The 24575-nt window shown below is 50.4% G+C and overlaps 10 protein-coding genes across 10 annotated transcripts; 7 read left to right on the plus strand and 3 right to left on the minus strand.

The window, feature by feature from the left end:
- Positions 1–507: 507 nt before the first annotated feature.
- Positions 508–1957, plus strand: CABS01_16137 (BAR domain-containing protein; the record flags this gene model as incomplete). Its single annotated transcript, XM_060549469.1, has 4 exons — positions 508–634; positions 701–871; positions 936–1051; positions 1121–1957. The coding sequence occupies 4 exons, from the start codon at positions 508–510 to the stop codon at positions 1955–1957; spliced, it is 1251 nt and encodes a 416-aa protein (XP_060390145.1).
- Positions 1958–3028: 1071 nt separating this feature from the next.
- Positions 3029–4272, plus strand: CABS01_16138 (cyclin ccl1; the record flags this gene model as incomplete). The annotated part of the gene is made up of 3 exons (XM_060549470.1): positions 3029–3586; positions 3648–3956; positions 4015–4272. The coding sequence occupies 3 exons, from the start codon at positions 3029–3031 to the stop codon at positions 4270–4272; spliced, it is 1125 nt and encodes a 374-aa protein (XP_060390146.1).
- A 2304-nt stretch (positions 4273–6576) lies between these two features.
- On the plus strand, positions 6577–7842 carry CABS01_16139 (fasciclin domain-containing protein; the record flags this gene model as incomplete). Its single annotated transcript, XM_060549471.1, has 3 exons — positions 6577–6691; positions 6741–7509; positions 7563–7842. 3 exons carry the CDS (start codon positions 6577–6579, stop codon positions 7840–7842), a joined length of 1164 nt encoding a protein of 387 aa, XP_060390147.1.
- Positions 7843–8538: 696 nt separating this feature from the next.
- On the plus strand, positions 8539–8994 carry CABS01_16140 (isoflavone reductase; the record flags this gene model as incomplete). Its single annotated transcript, XM_060549472.1, has 1 exon — positions 8539–8994. One exon carries the CDS (start codon positions 8539–8541, stop codon positions 8992–8994), a length of 456 nt encoding a protein of 151 aa, XP_060390148.1.
- Positions 8995–9843: 849 nt separating this feature from the next.
- On the minus strand, positions 9844–12226 carry CABS01_16141 (uncharacterized protein; the record flags this gene model as incomplete). Its single annotated transcript, XM_060549473.1, has 4 exons — positions 9844–10796; positions 10847–11633; positions 11695–11800; positions 11859–12226. The coding sequence occupies 4 exons, from the start codon at positions 12224–12226 to the stop codon at positions 9844–9846; spliced, it is 2214 nt and encodes a 737-aa protein (XP_060390149.1).
- A 2726-nt stretch (positions 12227–14952) lies between these two features.
- On the plus strand, positions 14953–16961 carry CABS01_16142 (methionine permease; the record flags this gene model as incomplete). Its single annotated transcript, XM_060549474.1, has 5 exons — positions 14953–16077; positions 16137–16534; positions 16602–16617; positions 16730–16753; positions 16935–16961. The coding sequence occupies 5 exons, from the start codon at positions 14953–14955 to the stop codon at positions 16959–16961; spliced, it is 1590 nt and encodes a 529-aa protein (XP_060390150.1).
- Positions 16962–17375: 414 nt separating this feature from the next.
- Positions 17376–18113, plus strand: CABS01_16143 (uncharacterized protein; the record flags this gene model as incomplete). The annotated part of the gene is made up of 2 exons (XM_060549475.1): positions 17376–17755; positions 17882–18113. 2 exons carry the CDS (start codon positions 17376–17378, stop codon positions 18111–18113), a joined length of 612 nt encoding a protein of 203 aa, XP_060390151.1.
- Positions 18114–18789: 676 nt separating this feature from the next.
- Positions 18790–19786, minus strand: CABS01_16144 (uncharacterized protein; the record flags this gene model as incomplete). Its single annotated transcript, XM_060549476.1, has 2 exons — positions 18790–19621; positions 19683–19786. 2 exons carry the CDS (start codon positions 19784–19786, stop codon positions 18790–18792), a joined length of 936 nt encoding a protein of 311 aa, XP_060390152.1.
- Positions 19787–20554: 768 nt separating this feature from the next.
- CABS01_16145 (uncharacterized protein) lies at positions 20555–20865 on the plus strand (the record flags this gene model as incomplete). The annotated part of the gene is made up of 2 exons (XM_060549477.1): positions 20555–20640; positions 20709–20865. Coding segments are annotated over 2 exons (243 nt in total), but the record flags the coding sequence as incomplete, so codon positions are not given.
- Positions 20866–21637: 772 nt separating this feature from the next.
- Positions 21638–24215, minus strand: CABS01_16146 (uncharacterized protein; the record flags this gene model as incomplete). Its single annotated transcript, XM_060549478.1, has 6 exons — positions 21638–22552; positions 22604–23006; positions 23068–23462; positions 23533–23690; positions 23746–24057; positions 24119–24215. 6 exons carry the CDS (start codon positions 24213–24215, stop codon positions 21638–21640), a joined length of 2280 nt encoding a protein of 759 aa, XP_060390154.1.
- Between the last annotated feature and the right edge of the window lie 360 nt (positions 24216–24575).

A 24575-nucleotide genomic window follows, 5' to 3' on the forward strand; every position in this document is an offset into this window, starting at 1 on the left:
AATATCCGTACGGATACAGTTCCCTCCACACACACCCCCTTCCACCCCTTCCACGGTCCTCCTTCTTCACCTGCTTCTTCCGCTTGACGGCACATCTCTCCAATCCCTGCTCCTTGCATTATCAACCGTGTGTGATATCTTTTTGCCACTGCTCCCTTTCCACCTCTGTCTTTCTCTTTACATCTGTTCCCAAGACCTCGTCTTGCGCTCAACTTCTCAAACCAATCCATCTTCCGTCTTTCGTCATCCACCACTCACTCGCTCGCTCGCTCAACACATCTCCCACCTGAACGATTCTCGCAACGACTTCTGCCAACTTCTCCCATTCGTCATCCTTTCTCTACACCAACCCGTTGAATGCTGGCATCGACCGAAACTACCTTCAACTTGTCACCCTAATCCCCCCGTCGACCGTCGAGTGTCCTATTTCCCCCTTAAATCGACATCTCCCACCCTCGCAGAGCTTTCCGACGATCCTTCCCAGCGCACCATATTGTTACCGCCAACATGAACTTCACCAAGAAATTCGACCGCGCCTTCCAATGGGCCGGCGAAAAGATGGGATCCGAGTCCAAGACCGGACAGACTGACGAATTCAAAAACTTGGAAATGGAGATGCAATTGCGATACGACGGTATGCCGGGCCTCTTAAGTCACAACCGCTTTTAGTCAACCAGGCGTTAATATTGTTTTGCGCTAGGAATGGAACGACTTCAAAAATCCACAAACACCTATGTCAAATGGGTTGCCCGCCGTGGTGAGGCTTTCGACGACAAGGAGAAGGGCCTCCCTATCGCTTTTGTTGGGCGTATGATGATTTCCCACGGCGAGGAGTTCGAGCCCGACTCTGAATTTGGAGCCTGTCTGCTCTGTAAGTTGATCAATCTCGCGTACTGCTCTATTTTGCGAAGCACTGCTAATCATGCAATCCACAGCTCTCGGTCGAACCAACGAACGCCTTGCTGGTATCCAGGAAAGCTATGCTTCAGAAGTTACCGATAACTGGCTTGTCTCGGTCGAAAGATCTTTGGCAATGATGAAAGAGTATCAGGTACGTACCGACGTCATGGCTCGTCCATACGTGGTTTCAGCCCATCCCATCTGACACACTCTCCGCCAGGCCGCACGGAAGAAGCTCGAGTCGCGCCGATTGGCCTACGATGCAGCAATCAGCAAAATGCAAAAGACGAAGCGCGAAGATTTCCGCCTCGAGGAAGAGCTCCGTACTGCCCGGGCAAAGTACGAGGAAGCTGGTGAAGACGTCATGCGACGCATGTCCGATATCAAGGATGCAGAGACTGACAATGTTCGCGACCTGACTGGCTTACTCGACGCCGAGCTGAACTACCACGAACGCTGCGCCGAGGAGCTTCGCCGTCTGCGTCAGAATTGGGCGGGCGGCAATGCGCCTCCCTCGCCCACCGATCGCCGTTATGGAAACGGCGGTCGTGGGCGGTCCAACACGGCCCGCTCGTTCAACGACTATTCGGCGCGCAACAATCACGTTGAGGAGGAACCAGAACCGATGCCCGTCCGCATGCCCATCCGCTCCCAACGATCAGAGGTCAAGTTTGGCGCGTCGGCCGACACAACCCCGAGGCCGTCTATTAGTAGGTCTCAGACGTTCCAGGGGCCAGCTGCGACCGACCGACGATCCATGGCTGCTACCCCGCCAGTGCCTGCCGTTTCTCACATTGGATCTTTGCGTGGGAATCTGAGGCCTACCGGTAGACCAATGGCGAGCGACGTGTTTGCCGACGATGACCACACGACGGTAAGCGGTAGCGGCAGCCCGGAATGGAATGATCGCAGTGCCAGCCCGGCCACCAGCATGGGAAGCAGCTTGACTCGGAGCACAAGCAACCTGCAAGCAAAGAAAGCACCTCCACCTCCTCCCCCAAGCCGAGCCAAGAAGCCGGCGCCCCCAGTCCCCGCTAAGCGGGAGGTTGGGTACTAGATATACACCGCTTTTTGAGATTCTTCTGTCAAAGACGGCAGTGGGCGGGCGTAGCGATGTGCGAAATTGTTGTCTTGGGTCTTAATGCATCAATAGACTGTTCATTCCGTGACGGGATATAGGGGCTCCCGACAGGAGCAGGGCGTTTGGGCGTGTTAACATCCGTGGGCTGGATCCGCAACTATTGGTTCCCTCATCGCATAGCTTCTGAAAAGAAGAACGTATGGATTAGAGATGACCGGGTTCGACTCTCCAGATACTGAGTAAGCATGGATTCTGTTTTCCTGGCTGATTGTCACCAAGATTGTCAAAGTTTTCGCCATGAGTGACCTTCGCTCCGAGCCTTTCGGCATGAATTGCAACATGAGGCGGTACTTTAGAGTCCGACTTTGAGTACCACGGCCATACAAGAGCTTTCAACGCGACTGTGCAACTGCGTAGAGGATCAGAACTGATATTTGAAGTAGCCATCAGGCCCCAAAGGCAAGCCTGGGTTGTGAAATCGAAGAAGACTTCCTACATCGGCGACGGTCGTTTGCTCACGGTATTCATATCCGCGTTGGGGGCCATTATCCTAGTGGATACCTACTTCCTATGGCTACCTTCCTTAGAGTTCAGGTAGGTTTTTTCACAACGCTGGGGCTAAGATACCTTACCTCACCAGCCACATTTCGTCCCGCATCGACAGGGGAGAAGAAAACATGCGCCACATCACGTGCGCTGGCTGTGGCCCGAGCTGTCTTTTGCCTGAGGTGAGTAGATCCCATGTGCCCGCCTGTGGTGCCAGGGCAGCTCAGCTTATCGGCCAGCATCGATAAGGTCTCTGGGCTTTCGCCCATTCCATCCCAGGCAGGCTCTCTTCCCTACAGTTTGATCTGAGGGTTGTGATGTTGGATCAATCAACCAACTCTCCCCTCTGTTATTGGACAGAAGACAACAGCACCTCCCCTAAGCAATTCTCCTGCGTAGCGATCGCTCCGTCTACACTGCGCCAACATCCACCTCGTTCATCTCGCGACCATAGTTAAAAGCACTCTCAATCGGTTGCTCACAACCTGCCAGCTTGCCGCGATGGCAACCGAAGATGCGCGATACCGACTTTCGACACAGTATCGACTGTGGTCGTTCTCCCCAGCCAAACTAGCGGAATTACGAGAACAGACCAATTCTCTGGCGAAGACAAATATTACCAGTCGCCTTGTGGAAACGAAACGCGTGGACCTCGATGCGGCCGAGTCGATGCCAGAGTTCTTGACACCTCCCGAGGAGACACAACTGCTCAAGTTCTTCACCGTGGAGTTGATTCGCGCTGCAGACTTCTGTGGGCTCCCGACAGAGGTTAGAGCGACTGCGACCGTTTTCCTCCGTCGATTTTACGTCACCAACTCCATCATGACGTACCCGCCTCAGGATATCCTCAAGACCTGTCTATTCTTCGGAAGCAAGGCTGAGGGACTGTACACCCGCCTGGCTAAGCTGGCTGATAAATTCCCCCACACTACTGAGGAGGAGATTCTGGCAGGGGAGTTCTTGCTGTGCCAAGGAGTTCGGTTTGCCTTCGACGTCAGGCACCCGTTCCGCGCGTTGGAAGGAGCGATTCTGGAACTTCGGCGTCATGCCGACCTCGAGGTACGTTGTGATTCTCGCGTACTCACGCTGCTTTTCCGCACTCTTCTAACGAGCCGTACAGAAAAACCGAATCGATGCCGCTCATTTCCGTGCCCGCGCTTTCCTCAAGTTTAGCTCTCTCGTCACAGACGCGTACTTTCATTACACCCCGAGCCAGATCATGCTTGCCTCACTTTCTTTGGCTGATCGAGGTCTGGCCGAGAAACTCGTCCAAAGCGCCTTTGGACCCGCTCAAAACGGCACCTCGAACGAAGGCGAGAAAGACCTCGCCCGACACGACATACGGGATAAAGTCATGGGAACCATTGAGGCGTGTAGGGAGCTGCTAGCGACCGAGCCGCCCGAGAGATTGGACGAGTATTGGGGAACTGTATGTTGAGTTCAAAAGTCGCCCTACTTAGATCGCGGCGAGACTGACTAGGAGACAGGTCGAGGCGACGAAGGTGATTAAACCTCTGATCCGAAAACTGAAAAAGTGCAGAGACCCCGACCGCGCAGATCTTGTGGCCTTGCAAAAGGCTCGACGAGAGTTGGCTTCGCAGAAAGAGACGCGGATATCGAAAGGTGAAGGTGACGGGTCTGTGTTCGACGGTAATGGCGGAGGACTCGGCGGTAATGAGGCGCGGGATGCGAAGCGACGAAAGGTTACGGAAGGCGACGACGTATTTGGCCCAGCACTGGGTTAAGTCTAGAGCATCCCATTGCTGTTTTCCTGCCTCGGATGGAATCATTTGCTTTCGCAAAGCAGAATTCGGTCGCAACAACGAATGCACCTAGCGGAGAGGTGTCGGCGGTGCACGCGGAGCCTCGCCAAGCTCACGGAGGATGACGGGAGAGACCGACTGTCCCGATTCGGCTTTACGAAGAGATACCCAATATTTTCCCCCACGACCCCTCGCGCTTCTTCCGATGGTGAACATCGTGGCGGTGCCCAGATTTGACAAATTCCCAACTCGAAACGCGCCAGCATGCGCCCCTCGCTTGCAACTTGATGGACAGTCGGGGAACAATCACCGAGAAGTGGCTCATTTAGACACCAGCGGAGGCCTCAACGGGTTTAACTCTGTTGCACTCTGGATGGCAGGGTAAGGACATGCATGGCTGGAGAAAGTGCAGCTGCCAAGCAACGGTTCCTAGGGAGAGAAATGCGCCATTGGCGCACTTTATGGAATAAGCGCCAAAATTGCGATCTGTCAAGTGAATCGATGACGCACCGTTTTCATGATACTATCGTCAATGGCTATAACGCAATGTGATGGAGTCGGCACAACCGGCCTTTAGAGCTCTTGGGTCCCAAGGAGCTTCACCCATGTCCGCTTGCTTGGCCACGCTTTCACCATGGCACTAAACCGATCGCGGATACGTGTCTCGGTGGATTTGGCGTCTAACCGGAGCACCTCGCCAACACCTGGCACACCATGGAGACGAGACACTACTTAGGGCGAAGCCAAGGGGGAAATGGGAATGGCCCGACTGGCCCTGCATTGGGGTCGACTATCCTTTTGGCTATTGCGGGGAAAGCGGCTGCAATGCTACACGAACCAGAACATCTCTTGCCCTTCTCATTCGAGTTTTGTCGCGTCTTGACAACACTCGTGCTAGCCAGGTATTGTCGATGAAAACATGGTGTTTGATGATCCCAGTCTAGGTTCAATGGCAGATTACGGGAACAATAAGCCAAACCATAAGACGGGCAAAAGAGCGTAACCTTGAACATCTACAGGCTCGGTTTCGCGCGGTTCTTACGGATATACTCTATGTTCAAGGTAGCTATGACTTAAGGCAAGGATTGCCATGTTGGCAGCCCGCCGGCATGCATGCCAAGCAGGAGTACCATCCAGCATTGCACGGCTCGTTGTTCGGCGCCATCGGAGTCTCTCCCGTCTTCAATGGCGCTAAGCGGCCTATCCTGACGACATCGACTTTTTTCTGTAGTCCCCCTCACCCAAGCTGTGCCAGTCGGGCGCAGGCTTACGCAACTTCCAAGACCCGACATGCTGTCAATGGCGTCCCAGACTCGGACATCCCAAGCTTCTCGCAGCTAGGTGGTTCCCTAGCATTCCGCGTTGTCTACTTAGCTTCGTGAAAAACCAGTCGGCAGAATGCTAATCTGACCGCAATGGGACTTGGAATCGCATGTTCGGACGGGAATTGCCTCTCGATCACCATCACGGGGTTCGTCTAGCACAAGCATAGCTAGCAGTCTAGAACTGCAGCTGCTAGCCATGGCTCTTGAAAGATCTTCGGAACTTCTATGTAAGGCAACGAAGGTACTGGCAAGACCATTGCCTTGCCATGGTGTCGGGTCTCAATTAATGCTGAGCCAGTGCAAGTCCCCCCCCCCCCCCCCCCCCCCCCCCCCCCCCCCCCACCAAAACACCCCCCCCGCCCACCGCCCCCCCCCCCCCCACCTCCTCCACACCACCTCCCCCGTTCTCCGCCCCCCCCCTTTTCGCGCCCCCCCCCCCCCCCCCCCCTTGGCGTATACGCCGGCCAAAAACGACTTCACGATCGGCTTGGCACCCAGCTGGCGATCCTGTTAAACAGCTCATTGGTCCTCTGCCAGCGTCGTGCTCTTTTGCGAGCTAAGGAGGCTTCTCCACCCCCCTGGTCTGCGTGTCTGCCCCGGTCCAGTCCAAAGTCCCAGTCCCTGGCGCGGTCGTGATGTCGACCAAGACCCTTGTCTGGGGACAAGAAGCCCGGCAGGCCTCCTGGTTTCTTCACCCAGCCTGGGCAACAAGCTTGATTCGGCGCGATCTGGTAACCCACGACGACGCGATTGGTTTGATCACTCTTGGACTGAGCTCACCAAGGTGTTTTGCATGATTCGTGCCAACTCCCGATGAGGAGCTTTCACATTACTTTAAATGCTGCCACCTCCACCGCCGTATTTCGATTCTCCAATATCCATCAGTCCGAGTTATTTGTAGCCTTGATACCCAACCCATTCGAATCACTAGAATCCGTTCCCTGTACGCAAAACAGCTACCATGCAGGTCAAAAATCTTATCCCTCTGGCTTTGGCCAGCGCTGTGCTCGCCCAGAGCCAACAAAGCTTGACGGCTGCTCTAGCCTCTCAGAATTCTAGCTTGTCGTCTCTCACAGGTAAGCGGCCACCAGTTCTACTCGAATGAGGCCCTCTAACGTTTCACAGCACTCCTGGGCACCCAGCCGGCTCTGGTCCAAGCCCTTTCTCAAGCACAGAACATCACCATCCTGGCACCTAGCAATGCCGCTCTCGAGGCATTCCTAGCAAGCCCCGGTGCCCAAGGTGCTGCGACTAACCCCGGCCTCGTCGCCGCGATTCTTCAGTACCACGTCCTGAACGGCACCTACTACGCCTCCCAGTTCACCGAAGAGCCGCAGTTCATCCCCACCCTGCTGTCCAACGAGACTTATGCCAACATCACCGGCGGTCAGCGCGTTCAGGCCCAGACTGTTGGCGGTAACGTCACTTTCTACTCTGCCTTGAGGGAAAACTCGACCGTCACGGCCGGCAATGTTAACTTCACCGCTGGTACCATCCACATCATCGACAAGGTCCTGAGCGTTCCCCAGCCGATTCCTGACACCCTTCGCGCTGCCAACCTCACTGCTGCTTTGGGTGCTGTCCAGGCCGCAAACGTCGGCCCCGCTCTTGCCGCCGCAAAGGATCTGACAATCTTCATCCCCAACAACGAGGCCTTCCGCTCCATCGGCAACCTCACCGCCAACCTGACCGCCGCGCTGCCCAGCATTCTTCAGTACCACGTCGTCGCCGGCGCCGTCTTGTACAGCCCCGATATCACGAACACTTCATTGACCACACTCAATGGAGGAAACGTCACCATCCGTGTCATCAATGAGACCGTCTACGTCAACGAGGCCGAGGTTCTCATTCCCAATGTCCTTGTAGCCAACGGTGTCGTCCACGTCATCGACAAGTAAGTTGTTGCAAATGAAGCAGACTTGTAACATTCTCACTGACTATCCTCAGCGTCTTGAACCCCAATAACACGTCCCTGGAGCCTGATACCACGGCTTCCACCCGCGCGCCCGCATACACTGGCGCTGGTACTGCTACCGATGGCAGCAACCCCTTCACCAGCGGCATCACCGGTCCCACTTCAACTGCTCCGCTTGCCACTGAGACTGGTGCCAACAACGGTGGTGGTGTCCGAACCACCTCCTCCAGCACTCAGGCCGGCCCCATGCGCACTGCTGCTGTTGGCGCTGCTGCCCTCTTTGGTGGTATGGCTGCTTACATGAACATCTAAATGTACTCATTATACGACAAAAGTTAAGTATGAGGCAAGGAAAGAGGGAGAGTTATGGAGAACTTTTGATTCGGTTGGAGAAGTCGTATCTCAATACTGCAAGTTGATACCAATGGGTTATAGCTCATGTTCGTTCGTTTGATCAACTATACCACAAAGCTTGTGAGGAAGGGTTTCTGTCATATTGGTGGAGGATTGTAATATGCTACGTAGGCGACAATTAATCTACTTCAATAAGCTATGTTTGGATGATTCACTTATTCTCAACCAGTCACCCAGAAAACAACGTCAAGCTCTTGCCACAATTTGTTAGCACGCCCTTCGCTGGAGATCTCCATCAATTTCAGCAGTGAAATGGGTTACGTTATCAAGGAGTACACTTGACATGCGGGTAGCAGATTTTCTTCTTGACAGAGTGGCACGGTGAATTACTGGCACGGTAGAGATCGGTTTTCGATTTAGCGATGTTTGGTTTGTCATTTGACTCGGAAGCTGGAAGATCGCCCATTCGCTGAATTATTTCGGAACCGAAAACTCGGTACCGGTCATCGGAGCCGACAGAACCGATGTTTCATCCAAAGTAGCCCCATATCAGAAGTGACCCCGCGATCCAATGGAAGCGGGAAGAGACAGGTTTGATAATGACGAAGCAATAAAAGTGTGGCAGTAGTGTTCATCATGAGCCTCCATCTATTGATGAAAGAATGTCGAAATTCTATATTAGCGAGAAGACTCAGGATTCTTTTGGCTATTCACATTACCATCGTACATTTCGAAGAGGCCCCAAAGCAATCAATTTCGAAATGTCTTCTTTCCACATTGCGATTGCCGGTGCAACAAGCAATCTCGGACAATCATTCGATTTTCAAATCACTTCTTGACGCTGGATTCATTGTCACAGCCCTATTTCGACCTGGAGGCAATGCTTCTGCTTTGATCCACACTCAATCTCATCATCAAAGTAGTCGACGCCCTCACCTCCTCCGACTCACTCCACTCCAACCCGCTCTCCTTGGAATAGACATCATCATATCATGTGTTGCAACGCTAGCTATAGGCAGCCAGAAACCCCTCATAGATGCTTTAGTTGCAGCTGGGGTGCGGAGATTCATCCAAGCAGAATTTGGAATGGACTCTGCCAATGGTCTCTGAGCGCAGCTGCCCGTTTGCATAACCCTAACGACTGCCCCCCAACCCCGAATTTTCAATGACAGAACCTGCGGAACCCGGAGATCAATTACCCGAGCCAACCGTACATGATGGTCGTGAAGATGATAGAATCAATGATATAGAGGAACCCGGAGATCAATTACCCGAGCCAACCGTACATGATGGTCGTGAAGATGATAGAATCAATGATATACAGGCTCTCTCTTAGATACGAAGACTCGGAGGCTTTACTTCAAAACAACAGCCAGACAGCGAGACGCCGAAGCCAGTCGGCTCACCTTGGTACAAACGTGGAAGAAGTTCAAGTGCCACTGAAATGCCATCAGGTTACATGACGTAGTCAACAAAAGACGTTTGACTTGTTTTAGTACTACAACCCGAAACCGACGTTAGACTTTGTAATGTCCATTCAAGCTGGTAATGCGATCATTTGGACCCAGTTGCTGACGTGCCAGATGTGCAAAGGCTGTTGCAGCTCCCAGCGCGAAAAACGAGTATAAATCACTCGTCGCTATACTGCGATACGACCGGGATGATGAGAAAATCTGAAGTCACAAAGATTTGCTTGACGAAGATATGCATTTGCTACTACGAAAGGATGAAGAGGCAGATGAAGCCCTAAGTAAGGCTAGTGACCGGCCCAAGTGTTGCTTTCAAGGTGAGCTTCGTGCGACAAGCCTCTAAGACAAGAGGGAGCGCCTCGAAAGACAAAGGAGCGGAGAACGACGCGCATGTGTACTTTGTTTGCAGGGATTTTTGAGGAAGACTGAGTCAACTGGGATAATGTCACTGGCTGATCTAAGAATAGAAGGCTGTCGGTTATACTGACAATCAAACGAGAGGCCGGCTTGATTGGCGCAAGCCTGTCCCAGAAGCCGGCAAATCTACACCGGTGCTGGCTCCCATTCTTTCGTTCCCAATTGGAAGTCTTGCCAACTTGAGAAAAGCCTCCTGTTCTTTTGCCTTGTCTGTTTTAGTCTCCTCTTCAACCCTTCTATCCCCAGCATCGTTGGAATGCTGTTGATCTTGGACCTGATTGATAGCTTGCTCGACACGGTCCCACCTTAAGGCATGTCGGCGAGCTTGTTCCTTCTTGATGTTCTCTTGTAGCTCATTTGAGGTATCCAGCTGAACGGTATACATGGGATTTCCGTTCTCGCCAGAAGACGGAGACATACCACCTGGCTTGTAAAGGGGAATAGACCGGCAGGCAGATACCAAAGCACAGTGGAATCTGTTGCTCCGCTGAGAGCGAAGTTTATCGTCTGACCAGTTGTTGCGATGGGTGAAGGCAATTCTCAGCTCCATTTTGTTGAGCTCATGAAGGCTTGCAACGTTCAACCCTAGTGTCTCTGGAACATAGTCTCTAGAGTTCTGGGCAAGAAACTCCTCCAGTATGCCTCGAAGACGCATGATATCCGTAAAACTGGTCCTGAAGTCCACGAACAAGGACAATCCTTGACGATTGATACCAGACCTCGTGTAGTTTTCGACTCGTTTTTGAGTGAGTTGTTCATTGGAGATTTGTAAATCGCAGTTGTTGTCAAGTCGTCTGAAGACCGTGTAGAGAAGAGACTGGCGTTTGACCGTACAGGCAATGCCTATAGTTGCGCCAGCGTTACAGATGTTGATGACGTCGCCGATATCGTAAGGGTGGTCGAAGAAAACAAAGACGATGCCAACAAGAAGATGATGGAATGTCCGACCAACAGCGAATGAGAGACCAATAGCTAAAGAAGACAAGACACTCTGAATTTCCTTCATCGCTGGTACGTATGCAATCACTGTGCAAGTTGTCAGAGACATCTTTTGAGGGACGAACTGAGGGACTTACTAATGAAAAATATCATGACCGCGGCAATGATGAAGAGACAAAACCAGTCGAAAGTGTTAATGCAATGGTCCATGTTGTTGATGTTGCGGTATATGTCCTGGCGCGTTTTGCCTGCTTCCAGAATGATCGCCATGAACTCCTCAAGGCGGATGTCGTGGTTTTGACCTTCGCTCAAGGTGGCAAAGATTTTGGTGGCTTCCGGCGTGCGATGGGGACCAAGGATTTCTTTGATGTCATTCAGAGTTAAGCCAAACTTATCTTGAGCAACACACGAAAACCAGATCCGCCTTGCAAGTGCAGTCGCCGAGTCTTCATTTCCCCAAGCACGCTCTATGATAGCATAGGTACTTGCTGGACGCATCCAATGGGCATGAGGGTCATCGGAAATAAAATTTCCGAATAGTCCAACAAGCTTGTAGCCATCAAGGCCGAGTCGAGCAAGGTAGCTTGAAACCCTCATTCGCTCTTGTTTATGGCTTCCGCCGTTGGCATTGCGGATGATCATATCCTCGTCGTCGAATGTGCCACGATGGAAAGGGTGAAGGTATATCGATGCGTCGTAAAGTGTGATAAGGGCGTTCTGGAGATCTTTCGTGCGAGTAAGCTTGGAGTGATTTGCTCGATAGTGATAATGTACGGAGATGTAGGATATCAATAGCTTCTCGACAAAATAGAAGGCCACCCAAAGAGTAGCCTGTTCCAAAATGTCGGCTACAACATCGTCCCACCCAAATGTGTTCGGATCCTTGTTGACATTTACAGCAAGGAGTTCATTTGTGTTGATACACTAGAATGACAATAATTACTAAAATCGCCACGGAAACTGCGTTTGAATGAATATGACTTACAGCAGCAAAGAAGATAAAGGTTACAATAGTCGTGCCTAGAAAGCAAATCGGGCGACGCATGAACTTCAAGATTCTCCAGTACCTCTGGTGGGAAGAGTTGATGTATCTAGGTGGATTCATTTTAAGCGCCTGGCCATAGATTTCTTGGTATCTCGTGCACTGACCTAGCAAGAAACCTAAAGAGATATGGCAAGCCGAGTCCCAGAAGATCGAAGAAAACGGCTGCCACCCAGGTAACCTCTAGCCATAAGCTGATGTAAAAAACCAGGTTGCGGTATTGTTTGTCCTGGATTGATTGTGGAGTGGAGTCGTCGGCTAAGTCTGCATCATTGCTCAATGTAAGGAGAGGAATAAGAAATGCAACGAAGATGACGACGACAATTACACAGTATCGAACGGCCCACCAGACAAGACGTTTCCGGTGCTGAGCTACAACGGTGGGTGGCAGAGGCAATGGTGGCGCGTCGATGTTCTCAGGGATCTGATGTCCCTCTGCTGCTGGCGAAGCCTTCGTTTCTACCCAATTCTTCATTGTGTGGTGCTCTGGGGAGGCTTGATCAGATTGAGAGGGGAAAATGGGGGTTTGAGGATGTATAGCAGCCGTAAAGCTGGGGGAAGATGAGGGAGAAGCCAGAGGAAGCCGGGTATCTGAGGTCATACGTTCGACCTGCTCACTTGGAAGTGGCTTTCGATAGCTAGGAAGCAAGCTACCACCAGAACCAAACTCCATTTTGCTTATTCAATAAGTTCATGGATATCTGGCAACAGGAAATACGGGAGACCCTCAACATTTATGAAGTGAAGGCCCCCCTTTTTTGAAATTTGTTTACCTGATCTTGGGCCCCTAGTGTTCATAGGGCTCAAATCAAAAGCCGAGACTATTCTAGTAAGAAGCTTAAAAGACAGTCTTGGCATGCTTCATATCCAGCCACTGGCAAAATACGGCGAAGAAAGATTATGAAAGGGGCGCCGAGGTCGCCCTCCCGAAATACACACTCCCCACGTTTGTACTTCGCACTTGATTTGTGGATTGGTAGTGCTGACGAGCGCTGGTTAGCAGCGGGACCAAGGTCCTGCATCTCCACAGTTTGTAAGATAAAGTAGCCCCTCAATAGTGGAAGGAGTTTTAGTTAAGCGCGGCTGAAAGCTATGGATCAGCGAGGCTTCGTGCTAGTAAAACCGGGCTGAATTAGGGGCGGTTGATGGTTGCGGCTTAGGTAAATTCTCTCCACACTAGGCCTCACATGCACCTATCTTCAAAACGATTCCTTTCAGTCCTAGTCCATACACAACCTCTTGCTGTGATTATCCCCTCTTTGATGTGTTCATGCCTTGTCATAGCCATGAGTCGAGCGGCAGCAGGGCGTTGTACGTATCCGTAATCCTAGACTACCAAATTTTCAAGTCTTGTTCTAGCGATAGTTAGGTAGCTGAATAGGGTTGGCAGCAGGTTAATGCCTAATAGGTGAGCCGAAAATAAAGGGCGCGTATCGTGCACGAAACACTCGACACGGATTCAATGGAATCTGGAATATCTCGACCTTCAAATCGCTTCATGTCTTTCCAGGGATTCTCACTTGCACAACAATTGGAGGAGAATTCTATTTCGGCGAATGAGATGTCTCTAACTCTCAGAAGGATAGCTTGGAGTCGATCCATTAAAACTGTAGATACCTCCCTTAGTGCGCCCTCAAGGTAAGGTACTTACTTGGTATACGAATCATTCAGATGACTTGGAGTTGCCGCAAGTCTCCAGGCTCCATAGGCCTCGTCAGAGAATTTCAAGAGCCTAGTCCAAGTGAAGCAACAAGCGGTAACGTCTGTATAGAAATCTAAGGCGAGGAGGAAAATATTAGAAACCGAGTTCTTACTAGGGCGTTGGAATAGATCCTTCGCCGGCCCGCTGCGGCAGAATATGGGTGCCAATCCGGATTCGACCCATCAGGGCTAGCCCGTAACGGCACAGATCTGAGCCGCACCTTGGATTTCTTGCTTGTTAAGTGGAACCATAGGTCTACGAGATTTTCTTATCTTTCTGAGGCCCTCAAGAGCTGTGCGAGCTGAGTGTTCGTGTAGATGATCCTCTTGTTGAGGTGTTGTTCTCATGGAAAAATGACGTCCCCACCTTGTATCTCTTCATACGAAGCAGCTTTTGAACGTCATGAATCGAAAATTCAGTACGCCTTCTGGTGCAAAAGCTGGTAGAGCTGCTTTCAAATCAAGTGTGTCGAATCGGCAAGGTGATTTCTCGTACATTGGGGATACTTGAGATATGCCGAAGAGGCTCAACCTCTTGCGCCGACGCAATATCATTTTGCAATTTGTACTAAGCTCTCTTACTAAGCAGTACTGAAAGTTACTCCAGTCTAAGAAAGCTTTTCGATGACCACCCATTGCTGGCGCAATCGGAAATCAGACACAACAAAAGTATACCGAGTGACTTATAATAGGCGTCACAGCTATGGCGAAGAACAAGAATAACATTCTTCGTTGGTGCATCTGAGTTCGAGTTAAGGTGAGGTTCCTCGGCATGACTGGGAGGTTGATGCTTAGTGTTCACTGATCCATCTCAGATACACGTCAAGTAACAATGCCGAAACTTTAATAAGAATTAATTAAACCAAACGCGGGCGCTTTGGCCTCTGCATTCCTAGAGATTGATCTTGCGTTTATGTATGTGTCGGAGTTTGCTACCGCGGAGTCGTAGCCGGGCACCCGGGGTCCGGAACCCCAGATTGGGGGCCAATTTCAGTTGGGGCAATGATGGTTGGGTCCTTTCACGTGCCATCTTGAATAATCACGCCCCCAATTTTCGTCAGGTTGCGCAATGATGGCGTGCGAATCCGTATTAAGAACAGGACGGGCATTGGGTGAGGCCTGTGACCGAAACTTACGTTTTGAAACACATGACGCCATGAGAGACACGCCTCACAAGACAGAATGTACCCGTATTCTTATCAAGCATCACTGTCCGTGGACACGCGCCTGAGGCCGATGACACCGCCCAGGTTCCCTGTCAAACGCGTATCTTTACCGGGAAGCCGGACAGCCGAACCATGTCAACAGGATATGTCGCTATTGCTTGACTTCATTGGTGAACAACGTTATCTTGATACTCATTATATATCCAACTGAAGTTCCACGAAGGCTGCCAACTTGGGTCCGTTACATTTGGTTTGCGCGCTCTTACCGCCTAGTTCAGTAATACCCCAACTCGCGTTCTCATACGGTATCGATCCAGCGACACCACTCAGCGATATGAGTAGCCACGAAACCCCGGAGTTGCAGCCGCTGATCCCATCTACGCCACGACGCTTGTCGACTTCAGGCAGCTCAGATACCAAGCAGCTCGTAACCAGAATTGATGAGCCGAATGAAGAAGACTTTGGGACTGGGCTGACGTACCCATCACGCTCAATTGAAGACGATGTGCTTCCAGAGACATCGACACTCGGCCGCACGTTGACCTGGCAAAGCGCCTATATTCTTGTCATCTCAAGAGTGATAGGCAGCGGGATCTTTGCTACTCCGGGCGCAATTCTTCGCTCAGTTGGGAGCCCCGGTCTGTCACTCTCGCTTTGGCTTGTTGGCGCAATAATTGCTGCATGCGGGTTGATGATCTCCCTAGAGTTTGGCTCGATGCTGCCACGGTCTGGGGGAGACAAAGTGTACCTAGAATTCACGTATCGTCGACCTCGATTCCTAGCATCGACCCTCGTCGCCATCCAAGCCGTTCTTCTGGGATTTACAGCGAGCAATTGCATCGTTTTTAGCGAATATCTGTTATTTGCACTGGGTGGCGATAACCCCAGTGATCTCCTTCGAAAAGGTATTGCAGTTGGACTCCTCACATTCGTTACCCTGGTTCATGGTTGTTTCCCACGCTTCGGTATCAGGCTGCAAAATGTTTTGGGTTGGATCAAGGTTGCCCTGATTGTCTTCATGATATTCTCAGGTCTCTACGTTGTCTTGTTCCGATCAACGGAAGAATCTGCCCAGAAAACCACTGGAGTGCTTGGATGGGGAGACCTGTGGGAAAACACCAACTGGAATTGGGGTGTAATTGCTACATCCCTTTTCAAAGTCTTCTATTCATACGCGGGGCTTGACAATGCCAATTACGTCCTGAATGAGGTCAAAGACCCAGTTCGGACCTTGCGATCTGTGACGATGGCGGCATTGATTACCGCCTGCGGACTTTACGCACTTATCAATGTAGCATACTTTCTCGTTGTTCCCATCGATGAGATAAAGCAGAGCGGCGAGCTGATAGCGGCCCTATTCTTTGAACGGATCTTCGGTGAGAGAGTTGGCAAAAGGGTCCTTCCTCTGGCAGTTGCTTTGAGTGCAGGAGCGAATGTTCTCGTCGTCGCATTTTCTGCGGTAGGATCTCTCTGTGTTGCCAGCTTGTTGCGGATACTGTGCTTATACGATGACTCTAGGCGCGCACAAAACAAGAAATTGCCAGACAAGGCTTTCTTCCGTTTTCGGACATACTGTCATCTACAAAGCCCTTCAACTCACCTCTAGGCGGGCTCTTTGTTCACTACATTCCTTCATTTCTGGTCATTACGCTGCCTCCCTCTAGGGACGTTTATTCATTTATCCTGGAGGTTGAAGGCTATCCCGGTCAAATTCTAGCGTTGGCCATTGCAGTAGGGCTTTTGTGGCTTCGCATCAAACGCCCCGATATCAAACGCCCATTCAAGGCATTTGTTCCAGCTGTGATCTTACGAATCGGCCTGAGTATAGCATTACTTGCGGCCCCTTTTTTCCCGCCGGATACAAAGCCACCAAACGGATTGTTTTACGCCACTTATGCAATTATTGGTGTGAGCATGTAAGTGAGACTACTGACTAGACCGTGGATCTTTTGAGACTGATGCTGCTATCTACCAGTCTCACAGCCGGAGTAATGTATTGGTATGTCTGGACAGTCGCTTTGCCGCGTTGGGGAGGTTATAAGATTGAGGAAACAGAAGAGATTCTGAGTGATGGAACAACAATCACAAAACTCGTCCATATAGATACTTAGAAACCGATCGAGAACCACAGCTTCGTAAGTTGCCGAATTTTAGGCACATAAGCGTAATCTCATTTCCCTCGCGCACCCAAATTGTACTTCAACTAGGTGCCTTTTGATTCAGTGTCGATTCCAACGTTTGCTTGGAAATCGCTTTCGAAGGATTACTACCGCTTGTATCTCTCCCAAGCAATGGCTAAGAGTCTCTTTACAGCAGATGAGGCGCACTGGCAAGGATATGTGATTATCAATGCGGAAGATTACAACGATGACACCATTTTACTCCGCAACCATAACCTGGGCCGAGGCACGTTTGACCGAGCTTAATTAGGGCGATGCCCATGCGGATTTGAAATCACAACCGCATGGGTGTCATATCATCTCTTTCACTGTCAATCCTTGAACCAATTGGTGCTGGGGTATGGTCACACCACGTGATTCGGTTGAGTTTGATTATCAATCCACAAATTGCTCATGACTGGACAAATATCGCGTGCCAGAGGAGACCATGTGGATTTAGGGTAGAATAAAGGTCAGATGGCTGTTAGAAAATGATTTATAGTTGGAGCTTTGCTGCACCTTTTGAGCTGCCCGTATTGCTGGTATTGATGTACTCCTATGACTCCAGTACCACTACAAATCCCACTTGGAACCGAGCATGGCAGCAGTAGAGGTTCGGAAAGTTCTCTTTTCCGCAGGGCTGAGCTCTCCTCGACGCACTCAACGCCACGGAGCGAATGATCTGCGCGAGTCGAATCAGAGGCGCAAGGGAGTGGAAGCAACACTGAACTACCACAAAGACAACGAGGATGGATCACCTCCGCATCCTACATATGTTGACAGGCCAGAGACATATGACCGGCCATTTGAATCCCATTCTGTGACGATCAGCGACCTCACAGGCGATGAAGAGGAGTTTTCTCTCGACATAAATGGGTTTCAAATCCATCACAGCTGGTCGACTGAAAAGCAGTTTCAAGACGATGATCAGATCAGGTCGTCCTACTACGCCGAAGTTGAAGAACTTCTGAAAGCGGTGTAAGTATGGCATCCTTGAAAGACTTCACGGGACCAATCCTATCTTGCCTTCGTCTCAGCTAATAAGTTATATGTAGGACGGGGGCTAGTCGGGTTTTTATCTTTGACCATACTATTCGCCGGCAGCTACCTGGCACAGCAGCACAAGGACGACCAGCTCGCGGACCCGTGCAAAGAGTTCATATTGATCAATCTTACAAGGCCGCTCTTTCCCGGGTTCCTTACCACCTCCCAGATGATGCCGATAAGTTGCTCAAAGGTCGAGTACAAATCATCAACGTTTGGAGGCCCATCAAAACAGTTCAACGAGACCCACTCGCCATTGCGGACGCCAGGTCTGTCGCCGAGTCAGATCTAGTCGTAACCGAACTGATTTACCCTGATCGGCGAGGAGAGACATACGCAGTGAGACATAGCAACGCTCACAAGTGGTACTACAAAGATGGTCTCACACCGAACGAAGTATTTCTTATTAAGTGCTTCGACAGCAAGACAGACGGAAGAGCTAGAAGAGTCCCTCACACTGCTTTCGTTGATCCAACGGCAAGCTCGGATGCACCACCTAGAGAAAGCATAGAGGTTCGAGCTCTTGTTTTCCATCCGGAAGACCAAACATAGGCCATACATCTCAGAGTGTCTCTCGTATTCATTTGAGGTGCGAATGCAAGGCGATGGTGGATTTTTCTGTTTAAAGAAGCATCATGTCCGGAACGATGATCACGACGTGTGATAATGCCTGTCATTATTGTAGCAAAGAAGTAATATCACTTGCAATTGATCCCATTCCGTCAAATTAGTCTGCTAGTAGTATGTTCAGCAGTGAAGGGAACAGACTCAAATAATCATGTCTATTTTACTCTTCAGCATTTACTATGCGTTTAGACTTGATGTTTTGCACTGGCCCGCCATGGCCGCTAGGGTAGCTGAGTATACATATCAACGGACATTAGAGTTTCACGAGAGAGGTTCAGACAAAGACTTCAAATCTGGGAACAATGCACTTCAATTTGATATCTTGACCGCCTATCAACTATTCAATGCCGGCCGTTGGTCACGTACTCTGCAGCATCTCTGGGACTCGCCACGTCAGACTCAGCAAGGGTCTCGTCCAACTTCTTAGCCTTCTTCTTCTTTTTCTTGTCTTTCTTCGAGGTCGATGTCAGACTGTTTCCCAGGGCTGATTCCAGGGTCAATTCACCGCTCAGGTCCACTTCTGGCTCAGCTGTCTCCGACCAAGGAACAGGAACTGGCTTGGACGTGACCGTGGGTCCAATCCGAGGCGACGGTTGAGACTCGCTTGGATTGACGGAAATCGAGTAATCGCAGCAAATTTCGATCAAGCTCTTTACTAACAGCTTAGAGTATGTTGTTGCGTTGTTGAAACACCCTAAGAGACCGACTTTGTTCAACGAAGATGAGTCTTCGAATAGGTGACGGATACGCCGCTTAATGAATGCTGAGAACCATGTGTCATCTTCTCCGAGAGAGTGACAAGCATCTGAAGCTAGAGAAAGAACCTCCAGGGCAGGTAAAGTCTCAGCGGAGAGGGAAATGTGTTCTTTGGCAAGCTCGGCTAGCAGTGGAATCTTGTATGCCTGCGAAGCGGCATAAACATATAGACTGGTTCCAAGATAACTGGCATTCTTCGGTGTGTCGCTGGAATCTTTGGCCCGCAAGGTTTGCCATGATCCCGTATGGAGAAAGTGGATGAGTACATGGCCTGCATCATCTGGTATATGCTTCAATCGTATTTCGCCATGGCTTCGAAGACGTATGTTCTCAAGTTCTTGACAAAGAAGGTTGCTAGGAACCCGAAAGGGCTGGCCACTCTCGAAGTAGACATTGCATGTCGGACTTGCGTATGGCCTTTGAAGAGTCGTTAGCCAAAGACGCCAGATCCCAATGTAGGATATCGGAGTAAACTTACGACACTTCGGGACCTACTTCCTGTGTATGTCCCACAAAGGCCTCTAGGTTGTGATTGCCCGGCTGATCAAGCGGCGAGGCTGGGGACCATCCAGTTGTGTCCATGGCTAATGGAAATTCTACTGGATCGAGTGAGGGAGGTAGGAAGATAGAGTTCGAAGGCACGATGACACGACGGGCTTTTAATAATCTTGCTCCTGAGTTACGGCGTGATGATGACTACTCGCAAATATGACATCTTATATTTCCTCCTCGATAATTTTCCTTATTTTCTGTCGTTGGGCTCTAAATTTCGTCCCTAAGAAGGCTCAGGTCGAGCTTGAGCACACCTATCGATTCCGTTGTTGTGGGTGCCACGTTGAAGCGCAGCAAGCTCTCGCGACATTTTCACACCGAACTGCGCAGCGATTGGTTGCCCTGGAAAGCCATTCGTCAATCAGGTGCCGTGGGACATCATGAGCCCAATAATCGTACGTAGTTTATATGCATTGTATTTGTTGTTGGCGAATGCAGTCCGCATGCAGTAATCATGCATTCGTTCCCAATGGCGCGTATTACGGGGAATACCCCGCGTTATTCTCACTATACCTGCAGGCTATGTTGGCAGGAGATGCATGCTTTACACCCTCTCAGTAAACTGCGACCTATTGGAAGCCGCGAATTCACGAGGCCGGCTTCAAAAATTGATGCAAGTAACAGGCCGCTTAGACAATGTCACCCGCGGTACACCAGGAATTGGCGTTCAGGGCCTAGGCTCTACTGAGCCTGGAGGGATGTCGGATTCCGAGGCAAATAATTGCAAGGTCTTCGACAATCTTTGGGTATTCACATCATCTCTTCGAATTGAAGTTTGCCTAATTGAAAGTAACCCTTATTCAAACAGTACTTCGCTATCTCCCTAGTAAAAATGGTGGGGTTCAACTCGTTCTGAACGGACCTAGTCAGATATGCTCACATAGGTAGGTACATTTACACTAACATAAAAGCCGAAGAACCGTTTATCTCGTCTTCTCATCTCAAAATCTAGAGTGTGGGCTTCAGTATGGGAGTATGAACAGCTCAATGGCGGACAAACTGACAATTCGCTGAAGTCAAGAGCTAGTAGGAAGATCTATGCTAGGGAAGTATCTTTCGATAAGCCAGGCGCCCGGTACAACAGAGAGGCTCTGGGCAAAATGACTTGATCGTCAGAACCTGACTAGATGACCGCTTAGGTACCTGTTTGCATCCACAGATGTCCCGGATCGGAGTTGGTCTGATTGTTGTCCATAAGTCATCCGTTCTACAAACTTTTCATGTTTTGCCTTCGGCTGCAGAAGCTCAGCCGAATTAGGCTCCGTATCCCCCTTAATTTGCACCATCTTTGCTCGCCTCGCCTTGGCCCGCTTCACTGTTGAGGATACCATCCGAGCCAGTAAAATGTACGTGGCGTGCCACGGGTGTGCGCACGTAGCTGGACTGCCTGATCTTTGATTGTGTGTCAAATCAGGCAGATAGTTTTCCGGTGTTAAGCATCCCACTAAAAGCTTAGTTGCATTGAGGGGACTTTTCAATATCTCTGGTGTCTGACACTCAGCCAGTTCAATTACCCCAAGCATGTCAGGAAATACGCACCGGGCTTTGAACACCCCTTTCGTATCTCATTGCGCATGTTAATCACGATAAGTTCTGTCTATCGCCCAGACATACGTTCAGCTAGCGATCGTGTCCCCGCCTTTGTCCCCAGAACATTGAGGCCATTCCAGTCCAAACCACATGCAATACATCAGTCGACTACGAAGAGTGAGTGTCTCAGCTGACTTTCGCAAGTCGAGGTCAGTGATTGGCCGGAGATACAGAACTTCGTTAAAATCGTCAATAATGTTTGACGATAGCGACCCAGTCGTAGGATCTGAGAGTGATTCGTGAGATCCGCTATTATTGGCTCAATCTTAACGTATGCTATGTTCCACTCAATCACAATGTGAAGGAGGATTGAAGAGGCAGATTTCGGCTGCTTGCTCCTACAAAAATGGTATAATTGCCACCTTGAAGCGTCCAAGCTTGAGCCACAACGTCCCAAATGCTGAGGTCTCTTCGTGTAAGCTCAAATTGAACGGTAGTGCTGTCTCCTATCTCCAATGGCACCTTATCAAAGCCTCGAAGCTGTTTCGGGGGGCTGTTGGGGATTGCGACGTATAACTGCACAACTTCCTCGCCAGCATGACTGCCAGTGTTGTTGAATGATGCCTCAACATTCAGTATCACCTCCCACAAGGCATTGCTATTTGATGCGGCGCCTATCAAGACATTCTGCGTCTTGACCAGTAGGGAAGAGTAGGTGAATTCTGTGTATGTCAAGCCAAAGCCAAATTCAAATCTTGGCTCGATGCCTCTTTCGTCGAAGGCGCGATAGTCGACGAACACGCCTTCAGTGAAATCACACTGGGGACTGGTGGTGTTGACCTGCCTCCCACAAGGTGCGTACACTGAATAATCGCTTTCGTTTCGCGCCAAAGTATACGGGAGCTTCCCAGAGAATGAAGCCTCACCATACAAGAGCTTGACAAGGGCTGATCCACTGTCTTGACCCGGAAGATGGGCGATGACTGTAGCCGTAACATTTGGGTGATCGATCCACTGATCGACCAGGCGAATGCCGGCTGTATGAACGACCACAATTGTGTTGGCGCACTTATTAGCTACATTCAAGACGAGGCCATCACTGAAATCGTCGTGCAAGCCATCTCGATCCCATCCTTCGGTTGCCATGGCGTTGATGAAAACCAGGCAAACGTCACTAGCAGCATTGACATCGGGATCTCCAGACACCAGATCCCAATTGACCCAAGTGCCATCTATTGCGGCTTTATGTTGTAGCGAACTCAAAGGCTAGAGCCCCGTCAGCTCAAAAACACTCACCTAGGAGAGTATGGTGCTTACATCGAGTAGGTATGAAGGCGCATTGGCTGCAGCACGCCCCCCACTGACAATGGTTCCCCCCTTGGCTGCCTGGTCAAAATGCCTCTCTGTTCCCAGTACAGCCTGAGCCATCTCTGGGGAGGAGTAGTATCCAAGCTCAAAAAGTTTGTCGGTATTCTTCGTCGAAGGTACTGTTGCATCATATCCAAATATAGACATGATCTTCGGGGCCCCGCTGAAAGGTAGTGAATTATTTTCGTTCTTCACTAACACGTGGCCCGCAAGAGCTCCACTGAGTATTGTTGGCCTCGCCTTGGGATCACGGGCGTCGATTTGACCGTGCGGCTCAGTCAGATTTTTCATGCCAATGCCAGGAATTGGGAAGTCGTTGTCTTGACCAACAAGATACCAAGCTGCAAGAATTCTTGACGAACGTCAGCCACACGTAATCTTCAAGTTGTGGGAATGGCATGTTGGTAAGATACCTTGTGGCCATGTCGTCTACCCTTGATTCATTCACGATTCCGTTACTGACTGCCCTTGTGAGATTCGAGCCCCAATTCCCCCCAAGGGGCATGACCATATCTAGACCAGCATTGGCACTTTCTAGTGTATGCTTTGCGTTCCAGTCGAGAAGAACAAACCCTTCGAATTGCATTTCTGTCTTTAGAATCCCGTTCAATAGTTTACTGTTCTCACAACCGTATGTGTTGTTAATCCTGTTGTATGAGCACATAATGGATGCCGCTCCCGCTTTGACCCCATCGACAAATGGCCAAAGATAGAATTCGTGTAGAGTTTTATCATCAATATTAGATGATGCCGCCTCCACGCCAAAGTATGGCCTTCTGAAAGTCTCTTGCTCGTTTCCGATGAAATGCTGCCGGCACACATTAGTCCATCGTGAATTGTAGACATAGTATAGTGAGCAAGCCTCCTTGACAGCCAACCTTTAGATTAGCGATCACACCAGCTTCCTGATGCCCAATGATGGTCTCAGCATTTAGCTGTCCGGCCAAATATGGGTCGACCGAGAAGCCCTCCCAGTTCCGCCCGCCTAGTGGAGTACGACCCAGAGGACCGGCATTGGGCCCTAGCAGAACGTTGACTTGAAAACCAGTTAATGACGAAACTATCAGCAACATTGAACCTGGGGGACATACCTCCTTTACTTTTGAATTCTTTCCCCATGTAATAGCCGCGTTGGTAGGTCAAGTTTCTGTCCCAGCTTGCGCCTACATGTATGGCCGACGGGTACGAGTTGACTAGGTCTGTCGCTCGAATACCATTCCCAGCATCGTGGAGGCAAAAGCCTGGCCACCCAAGACGAGGAATGGATCCGGTGTTACCCGCACAAGTATTATCACCCGCATAGCCACGTGTGATGTTGACCTTCTCTTCAAGGGTCAGCTGGCTGACTAAATTGGATGCACGCTCATATGCGTTCTTCCATATGCCCTTTCCTTGACCCAGCGCTGTTCGGGACCATGTTAGCAGGCTGCCGTTGCTGGATTGGGAGTTACGTCGTAAACTCACGCGATGGGAAAATTGGTGGCGATTGAGCGATCGCCGCCACTCCTGTTCCAGGCGTGAAGGCGTACAGCAAAGTCGACAAAGTTGCAAAAAGCCACATTTTGGGAGCGAGGCATGTGCGATGCTAGACCGTCGAGCGTTTCTTTGGGAACTCCCTAATATTTCTACCTACCCAAGTGCCTCTAGGCTGATGCAATCACCCGATGTGCTGCCGCTACACCGCTATGGGACGAGCCTGCTAAACCTGACGATTAGCCGAGATCTCAAGTACTACCAAACAACTGCCTAGGATAGAAGCCAGGGTTATTGCTTTTTAATCCACTTTGCGAGGCCCAAGACACGCAAAGCCGGATGTGACCCCTGGAATGTGGAGTTAACTCCCCTTACCCCGCATGATAAGGCAATGGCTCATAGGTTGTCCCCTCGCAGGGAAGTATTTGCTTGCACCCAGATAGGTAGT

This window comes from Colletotrichum abscissum (genome assembly GCF_030869225.1).
Source record: "Colletotrichum abscissum strain IMI 504890 chromosome Unknown Scaffold_83.1, whole genome shotgun sequence".
In the NCBI taxonomy this organism is placed as follows: domain Eukaryota; kingdom Fungi; phylum Ascomycota; class Sordariomycetes; order Glomerellales; family Glomerellaceae; genus Colletotrichum; species Colletotrichum abscissum.